We start from the raw sequence: 20975 nt of genomic DNA, 5'->3' as shown, positions 1-20975 counted from the left end.
GGATACCTTGATGGACCAGACCAAGGCCTACCAAACCTGGCATCTTTAACAAGACTCTCAGATTTGTGTAGTCAACTAGAAACTGGCCAGTGCTTCACTAGTGGACCCTGGTCTACTTTCTAACCACCTTCATATTAAGGTAAAGGACCCCTGGGTGGTCAAGTCCAGTCAAAGGCGACTATGGGGTTGTGGCGCTCATCTCGCTTTCAGGCTGAGGGAACTGGCGTTTGTCCACAGACAGCTTTCCAGGTCATATGGCCAGCAAGACTAAACCACTTCTGGCACAATGGAACACCGTGACGGAAACCAGAGCACACAGAAACGCCATTTACCTTCCCGCCGCAGCGGTACCTGTTGATCTACTTGCACTGGCGTGCTTTCAAACTGCTAGGTTGGCAGAAGCTGGGACAGAGCAATGGGAGCTCACCCCGTCGCGGGGATTTGAACCGCCCACCTTCTCATCTGCAAGCCCAAGAAGCTCAGTGGTTTAGACCACAGCGCCACCCGTGTCCCATCTTCATATTAAGGCCTAAAGCAATACATGTAACGCTTTCAAAAACGTAATGTTATTTATGATAAACATGTGCAGCCTTGCATACTTGAGGTTTTTGACATGTGGGTGGCAGCAGGGGCACTTATGCACTTATGCAACAACCCTGTGCACAACATACTCCCCATAGTCTCTGTGTTGCTCAAGGAAGACCTACAGGCAGCTGCTATTTGCATCTGCTGGAAAACACAAATAAAGCCATGTCCCCAAGCACACAGGGGTGTCTACCTGCATTCAAGTGAAGGCGAATGCAAGTCCCCTGCTGATTTTCACTGTGCTATGTAGCATGACATTCACAAGGATGTTGGGGGGTGAGGCTTGCATGTGCAATCCTGCCCCTGTCCGCACACAGAGCATTTGTGTGTTCAGGCAAATGCCTGAAAATTTAAACAAACTTGCTGATGACTTCTAGTTTAGCAGGTTGCACAAAGTGCTTAAGTTCTTTCGCCGAAGAATGCTGACTTTCAGGTCAGCAGCAGAGTGTTCTGAGAGTGTCCTGGAATCAGTGGAAGGGCATTTAAATCTCCTAGGACACTCTGCTGCTGCCTGAAAATACACCATTCTTCAACATTGTTCCTAAACCTGGCTCTCCATGATCTTAGAAATTAGCTGCTTTACAATCCTCTCACACTCTCCGCTCTCTAGTCTTGTTGCTGTGCCCCTCCACCACACTGCACAGAACTGCTTTTCCATCCGTACTGGCAGTTTTAAGTCAATTCAACATGCAGGGGCTAGCAGGATCTAACTTACAAATGCTACATTTTTTGTGTGCTATTAATTGGAGACCCAGATGTCACCTTATAAAGAATTAAACAATTTCTCACTCTCATTATCTCCACTTAATCTTTTGGAAACAAGCAATTCGCATTTGCATGTGCAATCAAATTAATGATTACATCTTTGATTGTGTGGGCTTCTCTATTTGCAGACTTGCAGCATGTACAAAGGTTAGAAAGGTTGCCGAGAAGCCTGGCTTGAAACCAGTGCCAAAGCATACAAAGAGGGGCCAAAAGAAGCCTTCTGCATTATCCCGACTTTCAGTGTAATTCTCTCCTTTTTTTAGCTTTCATTACTTTTTGCCCTAACTTTGCGTTTTTGTGCCTGTACCCCAGAAACCCGCACCTATACCTTTTAGTACTTCCCACAGGCAAGCCAACTGATTTCACATTAAACTTGGTCCTGTTTTTTTAAAACAGAAATGGGCAGTATCCAATTATTAAATAGTGCCATTGTGCATATGCGGAGAACACCCAGCCCTCTGACATTTTTGTTCAAGGCCACTAAAAGTCTGCTGATCAAAATAGTTCACCAGAAAAAGTGCTTAGTAAACGAATACATACTTGTAGGAACTATGATGACGTACATTTGTGCTGAAATTGTAGGATTTGGTGTTATATTTTATTGGTGTGCCATAGTCCATAGGGCTGTTGGCTACATCTCCCTGCAGGATGTGTGCATGTAAGGAAATGACTGTTTTCCTTTGGCAAATATGTGACAAGACCCTATGAGGTACTCAGTGTGTTTTTAGAAAGAAAGAAAAACCTTGCTGATATAGAATGCCTACTTGTATTGATAATTTCATTAATGAATACATTTAGGGATTTAACAGAGATGACTCGTATTAAAACTTCATTGAAGGAGATTAAACCAATCTTCTTGTATTAAATTAAGGCCACTATATTCTTCCTAATTAATTTTCCCAGAGTTTACACTATTTTATTAATCTGTTTGCATTGTATTTCTTTTTAAAAATATCTAGTAATAAAAAAATACACATTTTCTGTCAAAACAGTAACTGGCTTCATTTATTAATGCACTGAGGAGTTTGAGTGCAAACTGATACTTGGTAAATTAAGTAGAGTGACACTGCTTCTTAATCATGTCTACTCAGAAGTAAGTCCTATTAAAATTCAGCAGGTAAGTGGGGTTAAGACTGCAGTCTAAGATCTTCTGCCATTATAATACTAGAATGACCAGCTGGCACATTTCAGGGATGGGTGGAGCCTGACGGAGCTGGTCTTTCAGCAAATCTGATGGAGGGAGCCCTGCTTCCCATCTCTCCTAGGGAAGTAGTCTGATGAAATGGCGGTCCCCAGCTTGGATGTGAGAAGAGAGGAAGCCCAAGATGCAAAGTAATGTTTATGTGTACCTTTCTGACGCTCTGCCTCCCTGCCTCTTTCGAATGAGGGCACCAGGCGGCAGCCATGCCACCTGCACAGTGACCCACTCCCAGTGTCTTCCAACACCCTGGCCACCCTCAGTGAGCAAAGCAAGTGGTAGCAGCTAGGACCATATTGTGCCCCCCAATTCACTAGCTGTTGCTGAATATATCAAAACCCTGGAGAGTCACTTCGATTCAAAGGCACTAGTACAGCAAAATGGGAAATCTGGGAATCCAGGTGCCTAATATTGGACGCCTTTCTCTTGTCTGACAGTGGGGGAAGAGACTACACATAGTGGATTTCTAGGCCACTGTGACCTAAACCAGGCATAGGCAAACTCAGCCCTCCAGATGTTTTGAGACTAGAAGAGTTTGGATTTGATATCCCGCTTTATCACTACCCTAAGGAGTCTCAAAGCAGCTAACATTTTCCTTTACCTTCCTCCCCCACAACAAACACTCTGTGAGGTAAGTGAGGCTGAAAGACTGGTCCTGTTAGCTAGAGATGATGGGAGTTGTAGTCCCAAAACATCTGGAGGGCCGAGTTTGCCTATGCCTGACCTAAACAGTAAAAGCTATTCTTGGGTGTTTTTTACAGCATCTTCAATACAGATACAAGTTCTCTGAATACAACTCTGAACAGCACCTGACTATCTTTAAGCTTGGCATATCAAAAGATGCGCCACTGATCCTGTGCCCTGCTGACAAGACAGTTTTAACTCTGAGCATCATCTACCCTTTTCCTTCTCTGCTTTTCTTTTTGCAGGTGTATTTCAATTCTACCCAATGAAATCAAGTTCCTGGGCCCAGTAATCTCAAACACTACCCACAGCATAGATTCAAAAGATCACATGCATTGTACTGTAACACTGCCTTTGAGTTAAGATCTCCTTGAGCTTGTACATGACCTAAAAGCTGAAGGAGAAATTGAGTTTAAAAAAAAAAGTTTTATTGACTTTTAGATGGCCTGAAAAGCTTTCACAAATACCTACTTGGCATTCATGATGAAAAACAAAGGCCAGTGTTTCCAGCTAACTGGATCCAATAGCCACTGTACACCTCACAGCACTCCTGGCAAGACAGCAAATGGAACGAACGTCTCTTCCCCCTGATCCTAATCAGAGAGTAGAGACAGATTTAATCTAATTAATCCTTTAAAAAAAAGAAAGAGAGAAATGTTTATCACTGACATAGAATTAATAGTGCAACTGTGGTAAACATCTTAATTGAAAGGAGAGCTTATTCTAATTAAATTAAATGTGAAGTGATTATATAGCTGTTTTATCTCCCATGCCAAGGAACAACATTAGATGCCTTAACAGGCAAATAAGCAGCATTAAGTGTGAACTAAAAGCTATTCTGCAGTGTAACTTTTTGTCTGATTTATACCACAATCCTATGCATGCTTACTCAGAAGTAAATCCCACTGAGTGCCCTGATGTTTAATGCATAGTACTGCAGCCCTTGACATGTAAATATTATTTTGCATTGGATTACATATTCCAAATGCTGTTAGGAAACCGTAATCAGGAAGGCAAGAAACGTGGAGTACAGACAGATGGCGCATGCAATGTAAGTCTGACTTTCAGCTATGGAGTAATTTACATGTAGCTGAAGGGTGGATTTTTAAAAGGCTGATCTTCTGACAGCTGGAAAGCCCACTGGAAATGCCCAATCAGTGCTTGCTCTGCCATCTCTTCTGTATAAAAATGGAAAGCCAAAAATATCTTCAAAAACTAGGCTATAGTTATATGGCTGGTGGACATGCCACCATCTAAAAATACTTCTTCAGTTTGCAGAGAAAACAGAATAATATAAAAGGCAACATGCTGGAAGGCATCTAAGCTTGTGATATGGCAAACAGAGGTTCCTCTGACCTTGCTGCAAGTTTTGCAATAAACACAATTAATAGCTAACTACCGTATCTCCTAATTATAACACAGAAATAAAATAAAATAAAATGCCCCAATTCAGAGAGGCTAGGCACATATGTTTCTTCTTCTTCTTTCTTTGGAATACAAAGAAGAGTGTTGTACTTCACTATGTTGTGTAGCTGCAGTGGAGCACAGAACTGAAGATCCCCATTTTAGAGCAATTCATTCTCTTTGCCTCAGGCATTTCACTCTGCCACATAATTTTATTATATTTTTATCCCTCTTTTCAGACTAGTATTGTCTCCCAATGTGGCTCTCGGCAATGAGGGAGGGGGTACATCTTCAAGCAGAAGGATTATGTTGATTTAAGAGAGACTTCACACCCATCCACCACATGGTCCATTTGGTGAAAAATGGGCACACACACCCTCAACCCATTTTATAATCAAATCAGAAAATGTGTATTTACCATCTGGTCTGGTCTGGCCCTGAGGACAACATATACAGACTGTAGAAAACCCATAATAGTTTAATATATTGTCATCTGGACAAGAAATAGCAGCTGAAGCTTGTAGTAGTAGTAGTAAGGTAAAGGTAAAGGCACCCCTGATCATTAGGTCCAGTCGTGACCGACTCTGGGGTTGTGGCGCTCATCTCATTTTACTGGCCAAGGGAGCCGATGTACAGCTTCCAGGTCATGTGGCCAGCATGACTAAGCCGCTTCTGGCGAACCAGAGCAGCGCACGGAAACGCCGTTTACCTTCCCGCCGGAGTGGTACCTATTTATCTACTTGCACTTTGACGTGCTTTCGAACTGCTAGGTTGGCAGGAGCAGGGACCGAGCAACGGGAGCTCACCCTGTCGTGGGGATTCGAACCGCCGACCTTCTGATCGGCAAGTCCTAGGCTCTGTGGTTTAACCTAGTAGTAGTAATAATAATAATAATAATAATAATAATAATAATAATAATAATAATAATAATAATTCGCACCCCGCCCATCTGACTGGGCTGCCCCAGCCATAAGCTTATAGCACAGCATGGAGATTTCTTGCTTCAACCAGTTTTTTCTCAATTCTCTACAAATGGAATCTCTTTCAAGTAGTTTAAGAAGAATAGAGTATTATTCTACTTTGGTAGGTTGAATCTATGAACTTCCCTCCATATTGTGAAGACGACAAATACGTCTCTTAATAACAAAGTGTAGGTCTTATTTTTAACCCTTCCTGTATTTAAAAAAAACCTTCATCACGAAAAGCACTTTATGGTCTACATTTACAGTAAGAAATGCTGTCAGTGAGACAGTAATATCATAATGGAGGATATTACATCCTCCTGCACAGTATTCATTTAAAAATTATGTATTTTAGGCTGCAATCCCACACATGCTTACCTAGGATTAAGTCTCACTCAACTCAGAAGGGCTTACATCTGAGGAAACATGTATAGAATTGCTTTAGGGCACAGCACTCTTAAACTGGGGGGAAGAGTGAAGTAGTGGATGGTTTCCTAAGCCCTGTCAGCTAACACCAGTCACACATTTCTTTTTTTGACAGTAAGTTTTGCATATCTTTTTGCAGTCGGTTTGTTTTTTTAAATTATGGTAGATTCAGGTTGGGCTTTGCAGGGAATGAAGGAGGTTTGGATAAGCTAACAGCTGTAGATAGCTCATAAGACAGAGTTGTTCCGCCTGGCCTTTGGCTTGGAATCAACTTGATCCCTTCCCCTCTTTCCTTTTTCCTTTCTCCTTCCGCGATGAAACTCCTATTTGGGGACTTCCCCGGCTTTTTTCTGTCCCACGTAGGACCAGTCTGGATAGTTGGCCTTGGTCAAGATTTGACGTTTTCATCCCCAAATAGTTTTTGATTTCAGTTTCTACTGAAATGAGGATGCATTTTAATGTTGTACTTAATCTTGTTTTTAAGTTGTATTTTAATCAATTGGTTTTACCTGGTGTTAGCCGCCCTCAGCCCCGTCTTGGCTGGGGAGGGTGGGGTATGAATATTTATTTATTTATTTAAATTAATCTGTGCCTGTGGAGCTTTCTTTCCATGGCTGTAAATGTGGCCTCTAGAATAGAAGCACCCAGCTACTCACAGGCTCCAACCCCATGCTGATCCCCTCCAGCTGGGATCTAGGGGCCAGGATTGCTCTCATAAACTACCTGGATAGCTCAGTTGGTTACAGCGTGGTGCTGACAACACCAAGGTTACAGATTTGATGGGACAGCTGCATATTCCTGCATTGCAGTGGGTTGGAGTGGATGATGGTCGGGTTCCCTTCCAACTTTACAATTCTATGATTTCAAGATAAAACCCGAGCGATCAAAATACAATACCTTCTTGAACATCCTTGTGGAATCTTCACTTATCTGCATAAATCGCATGATGACGTTGTTCAGGTAGATATCACTCAAGGTTGCATGATCTTTGCTTTCTCGTCTCACTTGGTTGAGGAGTAAATACCAGCAATTTACTGGAGACAGCAGATTCTGGTCTTTCCTGTTGAGTACAGATATTTTACATCATTTGTATTTACTACCAGTATCGATAAGAACATAACCACAACCATTTATCTGTATAAGTACATTAAGGAATGGGTAACTTAAGGAAACATATCCAGAATTGTATTACTATATGCAGTAATAATTTCTTAACACTCTTTAAGCAACCACTGACAGTGAACATCAGGGCGACTGCAGGATTGCAAAAGGGATTAGTACAATGCATATATAAGGGTGGTGGAGATTCTAATCTTTCATGGTTGTCCTCAACCAGGATATGTTAAGAATCTCAGATTTACTTGAAAGGGGTTGTCTATTACATTAGTAATAAAACAAAAGTATGCATTTTAAAGATGTAACTATTTAAATGACACTCTCCATTTGCCAGCATCATTCATATTCATGCAGGAAATCACCAAACAACAAAGTACGATGCTTCCAGTTGAACGTTGTAGCATGCAACCGGAAACAAGGACTTATCTCAGGGACAGGATGTCACCACACTCCTTTGTGGAAAGCAGGTCACATCAGGTGGAAAGACTAATAGTATGAATGAAAAGGAGCACAAAAAGGCACACGATTGTTTCACGCTTCTGCTTTCTACACTCTTATTTCATGGAGGGAAATAATGGTCCCATCCACTACACTACTTCCCAACAACCTGGTTATAGAATTACTGCAGAAATAGTGCTTTGGTTAATGGAAATGTTGTAAATTTATGTACTACTTAAATTATAGCCAGCAGATACAGCTAGTACAGTCAATTAGATGGTGTTTAGGATGCAATCTAAACTTAAACCCATGACCCCCACAAGGGCTTTATGAGAGCGGCAGGGCCACTGCCACATTTGCAGACGTGGAAGCAGTAACATAGCTGCGCCGGCCTTGAGCTGCTGCCGTGATCAGGCCCAGATCGGCTATCATACCACTGAATAATGGCAGCGTGACTGACTTAGAGCCAACCATCCCAGACCAGATCAGTTCCACCTATGAAACACCCCATTTCGGCACCTTCCACTGACTATTGCCGTCAGGCACCTGCTGATGGCACTCCTGCCCTGCCCACATGTTCGATGGTGGAAAGATATGTGTGATGAAGTGGATGTTTGCATTACTGCATTGGTGGTAGTCAGCTGTCTTACTCAGCTGAGCTGCCCAATCTACTCCCTTGCCCAGCTTAGTGCAAGAGATTTGGCTGACAGGAACCTTGGGGATTCGGTATTTGGATCATTGTTTAGTGACCATAAATCACAGAACGGCATCAGTCACTATCTTTCTACCTCATATCTCCTTCTCTCAAATGGCAATCACAAATAACTCCCAGAGTTATCAGGAGGACCAACCAATTCTATGGTAATCACACACATTAAAAATCAGAATACAAATAAATGCATACTGCTGTTTTAATACTATATAAAACTGACTCTTCCCTCCAACAAAAAACAACTGATCCCCAAGTAATTTCATTTTAAGAAAAAAGCACTTAAACGACATTGAAATATCATGGTCTTGATCCAAGCATAGGTCACATGCCTGCACACTTCCTCCTTGCCTGCCTGGTTTTACCCAATAGATTTTGGTTTCTTTAACCGGTTTCCTGTGACACTGGTTTAAGGTCTCCCTCCAAACTAGGATATGTAACCAGAATACAGTCTTGGTTTCACATTGGAAGGAGCCCTTAAAACAGTTTCCTCATTTGGGGATTCCAGCTAAACATTAAGAAGAACTTTTTCACAGCAAGAGCTGTTTGGTAATAGAACAAACAACCATCTCTCCTTCACTTAAGGTTTTAAAACAGAGGTTAGATGGCCATCTGTCAGAGACTATTTAGTTATGATTCCTGCATTGCAAGGGGCTGGACTAGAAGATCCTCTGGGTCCCTTCCAACTCTACAATTCTATGACATCATAAGAAACTGATTAATTTTTTTTAAAAGGAAACCAGGATATATTTGCCAAAGCCAGGTGGGCAGGAAGGTGGGCAGGCACATAGCTCGTGCCCACTCCAATGAACCATGGCTTATCAGACTTTACAATAGCTGAACTGGGCTATTGAGTGTATAAGGTTTCTTGGCTCACTTGTATTGTTGATGGTCCTTAGTACTTCTTGTTTTCGCCATGAACCTTTCTGCTAATTTTTCTAAATTGCGAGAATATTCAGTCTCTATTTCCGCTTTTTTGCGAAAGAAATCTTGCAGGTCTTGAAGAAGTTGCACCCTCATCTCCGTCTGCTGCTCCAGACATTTCTGTTGCTCTATTAGCTGAGCTCGAATCTCTGGAAAGAAACACACAGAAGGTGGCAAATTAAGTACAAATGCAGCAACCCTCCCTGCAAATAATGTTTTATAAAATCATGAAGGCACTGCATTATACTTTTACCACACTGTACATTACACCACTGAGCAAGAATCACATTATAATATCCTAGCACACTCAGAATATGGCCTCAAGGGGAAAAAAAGTTAACTGGGGCTGGTCATGGGAAACATGTTGCATTTGTGTTAGAAAGACCTCACTGGTTCCCAGTTAGTTCCCAGGCGTGATTAAAAGTGCTGGTTTTAAACTTTAAGGAACATCTTTTAAATGAACATATATTCCCTTGTGTGTTCTGGTCATCCCCAAAAGTCCTGTTTTGAGTACCATAGCCAATGAAGTTTGTTTGGTGGCTATGGGGAATAGAATTTGTTCTCTCAATTTGTGGAGAGCCCTCCCAGAGGATTTTGTTGAACTTACTCTTATTTTTATCCCACAGGAGACAGGACTGGTTTCATTCTAGAATGGTTTCAAGTGAGTTCACTTCTCAAGCTTTATTCATCTTTTAATAGGTCTGGAAATCTCTTACTTTTGATGGGGGGATTATGGTTGTTATTTTTATTTTTTCTTTGACAGCTTTCAAAGGAAATTTCAGATTCTGTTTTATGTAGTTTTTAGTGCTTTTGAGCTATACCTTTTGAGTGTACCTCTGCAGAGGAGGGCAGAGGAATGCATAGTGCAATGAATGTCACATGCTGTTTGTAATTACAGTGGTACTTCGGGTTACATATGCTTCAGGTTACATACACTTCAGGTTACAGACTCCACTGACCCAGAAATAGTACCTCGGGTTAAGAACGTTGCTTCAGGATGAGAATAAAAATTGTGCTCTGGTGGTGCGGTGGCAGCAGGAGGCCCCATTAGCTAAAGTGGTGCTTCAGGTTAAGAACAGTTTCAGGTTAAGAACGGACCTCCGGAACGAATGAAGTACTTAACCCGAGGTACCACTGTACGTACAAGGAAGCAAGAGAAACGAGACACGAAGCGGGTGGCAGCTCCAATCTAGTTTGGCCTGAAAGTGCATGAAATACATCTAGTAGGAGAACTTGATGGATTTATCCCCTTTATACAGACTGGAAAGGGGGGAAAACAAACGCGTGCTTTGCATTTCCCACTACAGTTTCACCCTGAAATCTGGCACACAAACACACATTAACATCTGGAAACCTTTATTTAGCACTCATATTTCTGTAGCAACCGAGTGCTAAGTATGTCTTTGATTACGCGAGACCACCTAAAATTAAACCATTAGGAATGCTGTTGCCATTAAAACATATTTTATTTTTCATTTCTTTTCAAACACAATTGAAACACCCAACAGGGTAGAGGAGAAATTATAAAACTAAAGACTCAAATTATTTTCCTCCATCTCTTTCCCCCCCACTCTACTGTTGTCAAGCTCTGTGGATACTGGCCTCATTGGTCCAAACTTAATTATATGTGTATAATATATATACACACAAACACATACCCCGCCCATCTGGCTGGGTTTCCCCAGCCACTCTGGGCAGCTCCCAACAGAATATTAAAAACACGATAAAACATCGAACATTAAAAACTTCCCTAAACAGGACTGCCCAGATGTCTTCTAAAAGTCAGATAGTTGTTTTATTTCCTTGACATCTGAAGGGAGGGTGTTCCATAGGGTGGGCACCACTACCAAGAAGGCCCTCTGCCTGGTTCCCTGTAACCTCACTTCTTGCAGTGAGGGAACCGCCAGAAGGCCCTCAGTGAATTGAGTGAACTGGGATTAGAGTGAATTGAGATGTGCATGTTGCAATGACTGAAACACCAAGCAGTCACACTTCCAGGAGCAAAGCAGCTCGTAGTTCCAAAGTCTAGAGAGCTTTCCCATATCACCTGCCATCACCTGAAGCACAATATTTCTCTGTGGAGGCAGCTGACACAATTCAGCTGTAAGTCACTTAGTGATGAAACACAGAGTAACACTCATTAATGTATTAATCAACAGCGTGCGCAGAAACAGATCCAGCTCCTCCCCTGCTTATCCCTAGCTTGGCACCTGCCCTTGATACTTCTGCCTACTCTCAGCTTTCAACACTGCATGCCTGTCTTGCGTGTCTCCCGTGTATCCTTATTGTTCTGATTTATCTTTGGCTTTCTGCATCTTAAGTCAGAATTTCGCTCAGGCAGCTCCTTCAGCACTCTCGTTTTCGGTTATTTGAGCAGACTGGTTGCTCAGCAGGTGCTGAAAGCATTGTTTATAACCTGCAGTGCACCTGGAGAAAGACATTCCTATGGGAGTATTACAGTATTCCCTTGGTTTCTCTTCTCTTATATCCCCTATTGCACTAGGAGCTGGGAGACCAGTGTCCAAAAATCCCCATTCTGCCGTGAAGTTCACAGGGTGGCAGCCAACCAAGTTTTACTTAGACCCACTGAATTTAACAGAGCTAACTTAGCCATGCACATTAATTTCAAGGGGTGTACTCTTGAGTAAAACTATTTGGAGACCACTCACTGTCTCTCCACCTAACCTACCTCACAGGGTTGTTGTGAGGATAAAACGAGGAAGGAAATAACCATGTACTGCATGCCACCTTCAGGTCCTTGCAGGGAAGATGGAGTATAAATGTAATCAAATAAAAATAAATAATCGAAATGGTTGCAGAATGTTAAGCTAGCTTACAAAAACATATACCAGCAGCTGAAATAAGGTGATTGTTTTGGGGTGGGGTGGGGTCTGACAACCTGTTTTTCTTTAAATGCTGACACAACAAAAAGCAAACTGCAGAGCCCTGTCATTACTAACGGTAAACACCAAATTACTGCTAATTACTATGGGGATTTTATGGACCCAGAATTATGTTTAACTCCACCAAGACGACTGTATTCCCATCAACCAGTCCACTTACCAGCAAAACAAAATCCTATGAGTATTCCTACCCTCTAAGAGCCTGAAAGCAACAGCTTGCTGTGAGTGGTTGTTTACATAGTAATTATCATCTATGACTAGGTGCTCTCCAAGAGCTGTGTGATGCACCTGAATCTCCTTTTACTGTGTGGATCTGTCAAAAGATTTTGTAATAGCAGGGTCATTTGGCATCTGGTAAGCAGCAGTAAAGTGTGCTCGCTCATTCATCGTACATACAAGCTCAAACCAGTCTAGTCTGACACACATTCTGCCTCTAGGACCTTAATATTTATGCTGCAACCCTATACACGCTTATAGACACTTATCTGGGAGTGATACATAAAAGGATGTCATATAGAGGAGGGAGAAAGGTTGTTTTCTGCTGCTCCAGAGAAGCGGACACGGAGCAATGGATCCAAACTACAAGAAAGAAGATTCCACCTAAACATTAGGAAGAACTTCTTGACAGTAAGAGCTGTTCGACAGTGGAATTTGCTGCCAAGGAGTGTGGTGGAGTCTCCTTCTTTGGAGGTCTTTAAGCAGAGGCTTGACAACCATATGTCAGGAGTGCTCTGATGGTGTTTCCTGCTTGGGAGGGGGTTGGACTCGATGGCCCTTGTGGTCTATTCCAACTCTATGATTCTATGATTCTATGATACTGAACACAACGGGCATCACTTCTGAGTAAACATGAACAGAAATGCATGTTTAGTTTGTGTGTGTAGATTAAATTCTGTCACATTCATTTGCCAGATTGTCTCATGTGGTGGCAAAAACTAAAACTTATTAGCTGAATATTAGCTTACACGTCTATTTAAATACAAGTGGCTTCAGTCCTGCAATGAATCACACATATGGAATAGGGACTGCCGGAAGTCAATCGGACTTGGTAATTCTGAGGCAAAGATAGTTACCATGTTTGATGGTCTGAAAGCAGTCAGCACACAAACTAGGCATGGAGTATTCTAGGCATTGAGTTTCCCAACCTGGTGCCCTCCAGATGTTTTAGCACCAGATTGTTAGCTCCTAAACATCTACTGTAGAAGACACCAGTTTGGGGAAGGCTGAACCACTTTCCTGCTGGTATTGGTTGTTTGAAGACCTACTTTGTCTCTAGGACTGTTGTGGCCTACATCTTCAGGCCGCAGCTAGTAGTGGTAGTGGTATTCACCAACTTCACCTTGTGGCAAAGATTCAAATTCTTGTCCTGGATTTGGATCCATCAACCATCAAACTTGCCTTTATAATAAATTGTTCAGGAAACCTCAGGGCCTGTAAGCACTAATAAATCTGACACCATTTCTGAGGGTCTGCATAAGGATTATTGGTGGCTTTCTCGCTTCAAAAAGTTTCTCAACTGAATATGGTACTCCTACTGTGCTTAGTACTTCTGAAACAAAGACTGCTACATTATCTTTTTTTCTAATTTTGATAATTTGGTTTTCAACCCATATTTACATTGGCCTAATAAGGCCACAAAAGTTACTAGCCTGCAAAAAAGAAAAGAAGGCAGGGCAGGAGGAAGAAGTATTGTCCTGCTGGAGGCTGCAAAAGGAGGAATGGACAACTTCATTGCTCAATGCAGCAGCTCCTTGCATTTCTATTCTGGGCATGGGGAGGGTTTCCCTCCTCTGGTAGCCCACTTGGTTTCTATGCTGTGCCCAGAGGCGGAACAGAGTGATCCATCCCTCCTCTGCCAGCTCACTCACTCACTCACTCACCTGCCTGCAGTTTCTTGTCGCCTTGGGCTACCAGGTGTGTGCTGAAATATGACGTTGAGTTATATATACTGTATCACCATACACATACTTCTCAACCCATTTCATACATCTATTATGTCGAGTTGGCCATGGCCTATGAAAGGACTTGCCCAAGTAAACCAGTCAGTTGCTGGAGGTCCACAGAACTACTTTTATTTTTGTTGCTGCAGACAAATGCAGCTACTCTTCTGAATTAAATATGGATCTTGTATCCCGCAAAACCAAATGGATCCTGGCATGCAAAATCCAAAACGGTTGCTTAGAGTATATTAAGATGCTACTCACTAAGGTATATTAAGAGTGCCAAAATGCTCCATGTAGCTGCAGGAACCTTTGGGGGTTTTTATTGTTGTTGTTCTTGGCTATTCATAATTACAGCTGATAGTCATTTGGCTGCCTACACCCAGAGGCATCTGAATTGATGGCACTCTGCCTGCCCACAAGTTGGTAGGTCTGAAACATCACAGCGGCTATGCTGAGTTACAATTTGGGAACCATCCCCCCTGCAGAAACTGGCCATCTGTGCCAGCAATTAAGTGCTGGCATTACATCTGTCCTTCATGTTGATCACACAGAAAAGTCTGTATTCTGCTCTCTGGCTGGTGGGGTCTGGGAACTTGAGGTCAAATCAAGGGAAGGAACAGAGTCTTCTCTTGCACTGTCTTGATTTCAAAGTGTCACTGCCCAAACAAAGCAGAGATGCATTCTAATATCCTTTCATATTTATCTTCAAATTCTCAGCTTGAGGTAAGAGCTTGGGTATCAATAAAGAGCAAGGTTTTTGCCCTCTCGCATTCACACTGGAAATAAAACTGGAGTAGGTGAGATGATGCTTTGAGAAGGAATAATGCTGCATAGAAGGACCCTTTCACACTGCTTCCATGCCAGCTAACAAACTCAGTTCCCTCCTTAATCTCACAATGGCTGCACTGCGCTCAGGTAGGTACGGCATAATGCACTATCAGCAATGTTCAGAGACATAGTGGACTAGAATGTAGCCTCCTGTTTTGTCTAGTGAAGATAGACTTTTGGATATGACGAACACATAAGAGCACAATTCTCCAGAGATATCTAAGGCTCCTGTCAAGGTCAGAACTATCAGAACTCTTGACAACTGTTGGAAGGAAAGCTGAAAAAGCACAGCTACTACAGTATTATAATCAAGTCCCTGTAGAAACCTCTGCCTACAGCTAACTTGGCTGAATTGCAATAGATGCCTAGCAAACACAGGAGAGCAGTCAAAACGTACTTGACAATCTGCTTTCAGTTGTGAGGTGCTTTAGAATTAATATCTATCTATCTATCACCCCTCTTATGCTCTGAGAGTTCTAAAAGCAGGAGAGAAAATTACTTCAATAACTCTCCTTCAAATGACTCTCCCCCCCCCCCTCCTTTTTTTGTAGCACTGTTAAAAATACCAAGCACTTGGAAATCTTTTGACAAGAGCATTTTGGAGGACAATCTTCCACTCCTCTGCAGTGGTGTGCCGTAAGATTGATTTACATTTATTAAAATATTTAACATATTTTGCTGCTGGTTCTATTCTCTCCAAGGGATAGATACTAAATCCTCTGCATTTGAGGCACACTGCCAAAGACAATTAAAATAAAAAGGGTAAATAATGGCAAAGAGACGAGACAAACCATACTGCATAAAGCAGTCTTAATGACAGAGCAATGACACTAGGTATAAAATAAATTATCGGGGAAGCTAAGAAATTATTAAAGTCACTATAAAGCACCAGTGAGACCAAATTTGCAAAACTCCCCTAAGCACTTCGGTCAGGGTTGTTTTAATCAGTGCTTGAGGTGGCAAGCCTATGCAGCCTTAAAGCCCAATTAAACACAGTGGGACTTGCACCTCATGTTGGATTATCAGACTGCAACCTTTAACTACAACCTGTGGGACCAGCTTCCAAGTAAAATGTGTTTAGGGTCATGATCTTTTTTTTAATCAGGAGCCTAAGGCTGCAATACTAAGCATGCTTACCTGGGATGAATGCCAATCAATTCTATGAGCGAGCTGCTCTGAGGCTTTACAATATGGGGGGGGGGGTGCAGTTCCAAATGCCTCCCCCTACCTGCATGCAGTGCCTCCACCACATCCCATAGTATTCTAGAGGGTCTCCAAGAGTGGCTTTGGAGGGGGTATAGGGCCAGTGTTAGAAATTAGCTATAAGGCCAGCCTAACTGGTATCTGAAACATGGTGCTGTTATCATCAGATTTCTTTAAGTTCAGCATGGAATTTCAACCTATTTGCTAGAAAAGCTACTCTTTGTGGACCGTAAGGCAGAATAATGTATCGGGTTTTGTTCACACTAGTAGCTTGAAACTCTGCAAGGTGGTGGGTTTCCCAGTTGCTTTTTCTCCTGCCACATCATAACAGGAGCAGAGATGCCTTCACCCAGTGATTTCTTCTGAGTAAAGCTTTCGTCTGCACATGCGCTGTTCACACCACAACAGAATCACGGCTTCCATTTTCAAATCAGATGGAAGCTGGTTTGAGGGGAAGTGTGTCAAAGAGGAGTATTTCTTGAAAAGCCACAGGATACAGAGTGACATTCTCCCTTGAGGGAAAAGCCTTCTCTGGCAAGAAACAATATCTAAGGTGCAGAAGAATGAGGATCCATCAACAGTCCTAGGTATTTTTGAGGTTTCATGAATCCTTTGATATGAAAGAAGCAAGACAGCTCTTGAACATGATGCAGGATTGCTTCATTGCCAGGGTTTGGGACAGAGATGAAGGTAGACGCCTGATGTATCATATGGGAAAGATTGTATTAATTTGTTTGTTTCTGTTGCTACAGCCTAAGGTCCCAGTGTGGGGTGCAGCATTAAAACACAACATTAAGATAAACAAAACAAAACAATTCAATGCACCATCTCTATCTCATTAATCCAAAAGTATAGCTTTTGCATTGGGTTGGACGTGTGCATCTTATCTCCCTCCCTGATTCCTTCTTGTTCAAATTATGTTTTTCCCAGGACATGGGACTTGGACTAAACTTTCAAATATGCAGAAGTGCATACTGAACTCCATGCACACATGGGTGGGTATGTTGGATTAAAGGTTTCTTTTATCATGGGATGACAATCTCCTAGCCTAAAGGACTTGCAAATGGTTCTGCCAAACACACTGTTAAAGACTTCCCCCTATGATTATCTTACAGACACAAATCCAACATCAGAAGCAGCAATATTCAAAAACTAGTAGGGCAGCATTTCAACCACCCAGGATGCTCTGCTAGTGACCGTAAGATGGACATCCCAGAATAAAGGAACTTCAAAGGGAGACTGCATTGTGAAACTGCTGATTTACAATTTATCATGAAGTTCAATTCTAATGACTGTGGTTTGAATCAGGAGAACAGTTTTTTTACTCACTACATGTGATAATTAGTTTACCAACGTCTGTGAATGGTCACTGTCAAGCTCTAATGTAATTGTCTCTGTACTTTTTTCACCTTTTTTGCTGACTCTACTGCTTACAGTTCCCCCACATGCCCACCCAGGCACAAACATACCTGCCACTTAGGGTAACACTCCATGCATCTGATGAGGTGGACTTCAGCCCATAAACGTTTGTGCCACAAGAAATTTGTTGGGTCTTCGATGTGCCACAAAACTCTCTTGTTGTTTTCAAACACACACTTAACTTTTATTGATGTAAGAAATGAGAACTGGGAGACTCAGACATTGAGCTGACCTCATTATAGTTGTGCATGCCTCCAGCTTTGCTGGCAGAGCAGCGGCAGAGCAGGCTGATCGGGCACCTGGGGCGGCATGTGTGCCCTGTGACGGGGCCAGCCAGGGCAGGACGCTCTGCGGGGCCTCTGAGGAGTCTGCCTGCCTCCTCCTACTCAGCCGCCCTGGGGCAGTGCGGAGCCTGTGGGCGCTCAAGCCACCGCATCATTCCCAGGAGAGACGCATGGCTCGGGCACACTGCAGGCCCTGCGGTGAGTGCCACCCAGCATTTTGTCACCCCCCTCAGTGGTGACACCCGGGGAGACCCGCCCCCACCGCACCCCACTTCCTCCACCCCTGGGCAGGAGAACAATTAAGATCGCCTCATGGAAGAAATCAGAATCTTTTAGAAATGTTGTTTTGGGGACTGGAGATATGTACAGTGGTGCCTCAGGTTACATACGCTTCAGGTTACAGACTCCGCTAACCCAGAAATAGTGCTTCAGGTTAAGAACTTTGCTTCAGGATGAGAACAGAAATCGTGCTCCGGCGGCGCAGCAGCAGCAGCAGGAGGCAGCAGCAGGAGGCTAAAGTGGTGCTTCAGGTTAAGAACAGTTTCAGGTTAAGAACAGAGCTCCGGAACAAATTAAGTACTTAACCCGAGGTACCACTGTAACCAAGTTAAAATAAAACAAAACACCACAATGTAACTGCTTCCTTGGAAACTAATAGTAAGTTCTGCCCCAACAAAGCAGAAAGCTGTACACAATTTGGATAATACAGTACAAGTATGGGAGCCATGTTACAGCAGAAACTAGTGGTTTCTAGATGCTCATTGCTGTTTATGAGAACTGTAGTGTTGTTTTTAAATAATAAAAAACCCCTGTAATATTACAGTTTGCTTGCTAAGTTTGAAAGCACAACTGAACTGTAGCACACATTTAGAAGGCAACAACAAACCTAACTGCAACTGAGACGTATTTTATTTTAAACTTCCTCACAAATCCCTTCCTCAGAAATCCCAGTAACTGTAGTGAGATTTGCTTAGGAAGAAATCAGCATAAAACCATGCCCTTCTCTAATTATTTTAAATATTTAGGGCTGACAGATCTGCCATGCTTTCAGAATTATAAAATACTGTACTTTTATTAACTTAATAAAGATGTTGCAAGACTTGAGTGGTTTCTGAGTCAGAAAGCCAGGTTCTGAACTCATTTAGAGTCTAAAATGAAACATGAAGGGTAGGTTTGGACAGTCCAAAAATGGCTGCTGAGAGGATAAAGGAGCTGGTGAGAGGATGAAACACTTTTGATTATTGTTGGGAAGGTGCTTAATTCTAGCTTCCCACTGCTAGGGAGCTTAAATTGGATTGAGGAGCCTATTTAATTAAATGTAGCTTTCATTGTTATAAAGGAAGGAGAGGATGTCCCCTTGGGTGCTGGAGTTAATGGCATACACAGGAAAAGAAAGAATTAGTATCCAGAACTTGAGTTTTTATGACACTGGACGCCCAAAGTAGAGGTCAACAGGCTGCCCCCTTCTTCTCTCATACCAGTGACCTAAATAAGGTATTGTTCATGTGCAGTTTGCAAGAATATTTTTTTTAAAGAATAAACTAAAAGATGTTAAACGTCAATGCAAAACTAATGGAATATTAAGAGGAGTAAACTGAACCTCAATCATCTCACACATATCACATCTTTTTCTTCAAAGAGGCATACTGCACTAACCGTCCAACTCTCTTTCCTAGGTAAGTAATTGCCAACCTGAATTCTTTTCTTGAAATGGCAGCCGTGTTCAGCCTCCGTACGAAAGGATACAGCGCAGAATATATGAAAGCACGGAGTCCAAGTTGGAACAATATAAATCACTCCTGTCCCTGTTAACCTATGACACTGTGACGAATTTTTTTTAAACATAAGGTGCTACATAGTGCTACTGTCCCTGTTAACCTATGACACTGTGACGATTTTTTTTTAAACATAAGGTGCTACATAGTGACACTCTTCGTTTTGCTTTATTAAAACATTTTAAATTTGTTTTATACCTAGAAAGAAATACAAAAGTCACCATTTGCAACCTAAGGCACAATGAAACAATGCAGAAATGAATAGAAAAGCAGTAGCACACTTGGTTTTATTTGTATGTGCAACTCGCTGGAGTGCCATTCCTCCCACATATGCAACAACTGGATTATTCAAGCAAGAGACATCATATTCGACAAAGAATCGGACATGGGAAAGGTTAACACACTCTCACCCTGCATTAGAAGCCAGATTGATAAAGGACAACATACTTCCCTGTCTGTCTGGCGCTGAATGAAAGCAAGCCTTGTCATATGCAATACTCCTTAATCAAAGGCAAGTTTATCATAAAATTGTATCACCTCAGATGCTTGTGTGAATGGGCCCTTAGCCACACCACACACTCTTTATTCTTTATTAAATGACTGTTAAATTTCCAAGTCACCTTCCTCAAGACTGATGCAATCGATGTGAATTCTGATTTGCAGGCACCCTGCATTTATAATTAAAGTGCACCTATGAGCATGTATGAACTGAAACAGGCATCTTTATTGAAGGTGTCCTTGGTATTCTGACTACTCCCGGAGAGATCACCTAGCCAGAAGGATCGTTCTGCTCCCTGTCATTTCCAACCTTGCATAGCACAGACATATTTTGTGATGCAGACTCTGTTTCAGGTTACGTGCAACTCATATCCTCATAAATTATTGGAAACCTGCACAGCTAAAATTCTTCTACTGAATGTTAAAAATAAAACGTGCCTTTGAAGGAGATTTAGATTATCCAAGCGTAAAATGCAATGAACATTGACTGCATACACCTTTCTTTAAGCCAGGGATAGGAGATGGACAATGAGATGAGAAAAGAAGAATATATTTGTGTCCTGCTAATATCTGTCAGCTTCTCCACTGACAAGAGAGAAAGCATCAAAGATTCAAAGGAGGGCTAAGCGTGTGCGCGCACACACACACACACACACACACACACAAATAAAAATGTGTGGGAAAGCAGCAAGAAGCCATATGACCCCATCTCCAACACCTGTGCATTTAGCATTAGACTGAAAGGGTCCTACACAAGTAGTTGTGCGTTGTTGTTTAGTCATGTCCGACTCTTCGTGATCCCATAGACCAGAGCACACCAGGCACTTCTGTCCTCCACTGCCTCCCACAGTTTGGTCAAACTCATGCTGGTAGCTTCGAGAACACCATCCAACCATCTTGTCCTCTGTCAT

General features: G+C 42.3%; 1 protein-coding gene across 3 annotated transcripts in view; it reads right to left on the bottom strand.

Annotated features, from left to right (window-relative positions):
• The window catches only part of SRGAP1 (SLIT-ROBO Rho GTPase activating protein 1), a 110687-nt gene that overhangs the window by 41729 nt on the left and 47983 nt on the right, over window positions 1-20975 (bottom strand). For all 3 annotated transcript variants that reach the window (XM_028745350.2, XM_077934685.1, XM_077934686.1), the window contains 2 exons: window positions 9165-9360; window positions 6922-7084 (listed from right to left, as the gene is read on the bottom strand). In XM_028745350.2, coding sequence (XP_028601183.2) covers window positions 6922-7084; window positions 9165-9360 — 359 coding nt within the window. The remainder of the gene's footprint in view (window positions 1-6921; window positions 7085-9164; window positions 9361-20975) is intronic.

This window comes from Podarcis muralis, chromosome 10 (genome assembly GCF_964188315.1).
Source record: "Podarcis muralis chromosome 10, rPodMur119.hap1.1, whole genome shotgun sequence".
NCBI lineage: Eukaryota > Metazoa > Chordata > Lepidosauria > Squamata > Lacertidae > Podarcis > Podarcis muralis.
This window is presented reverse-complemented; position numbering and strand designations above follow the sequence as displayed.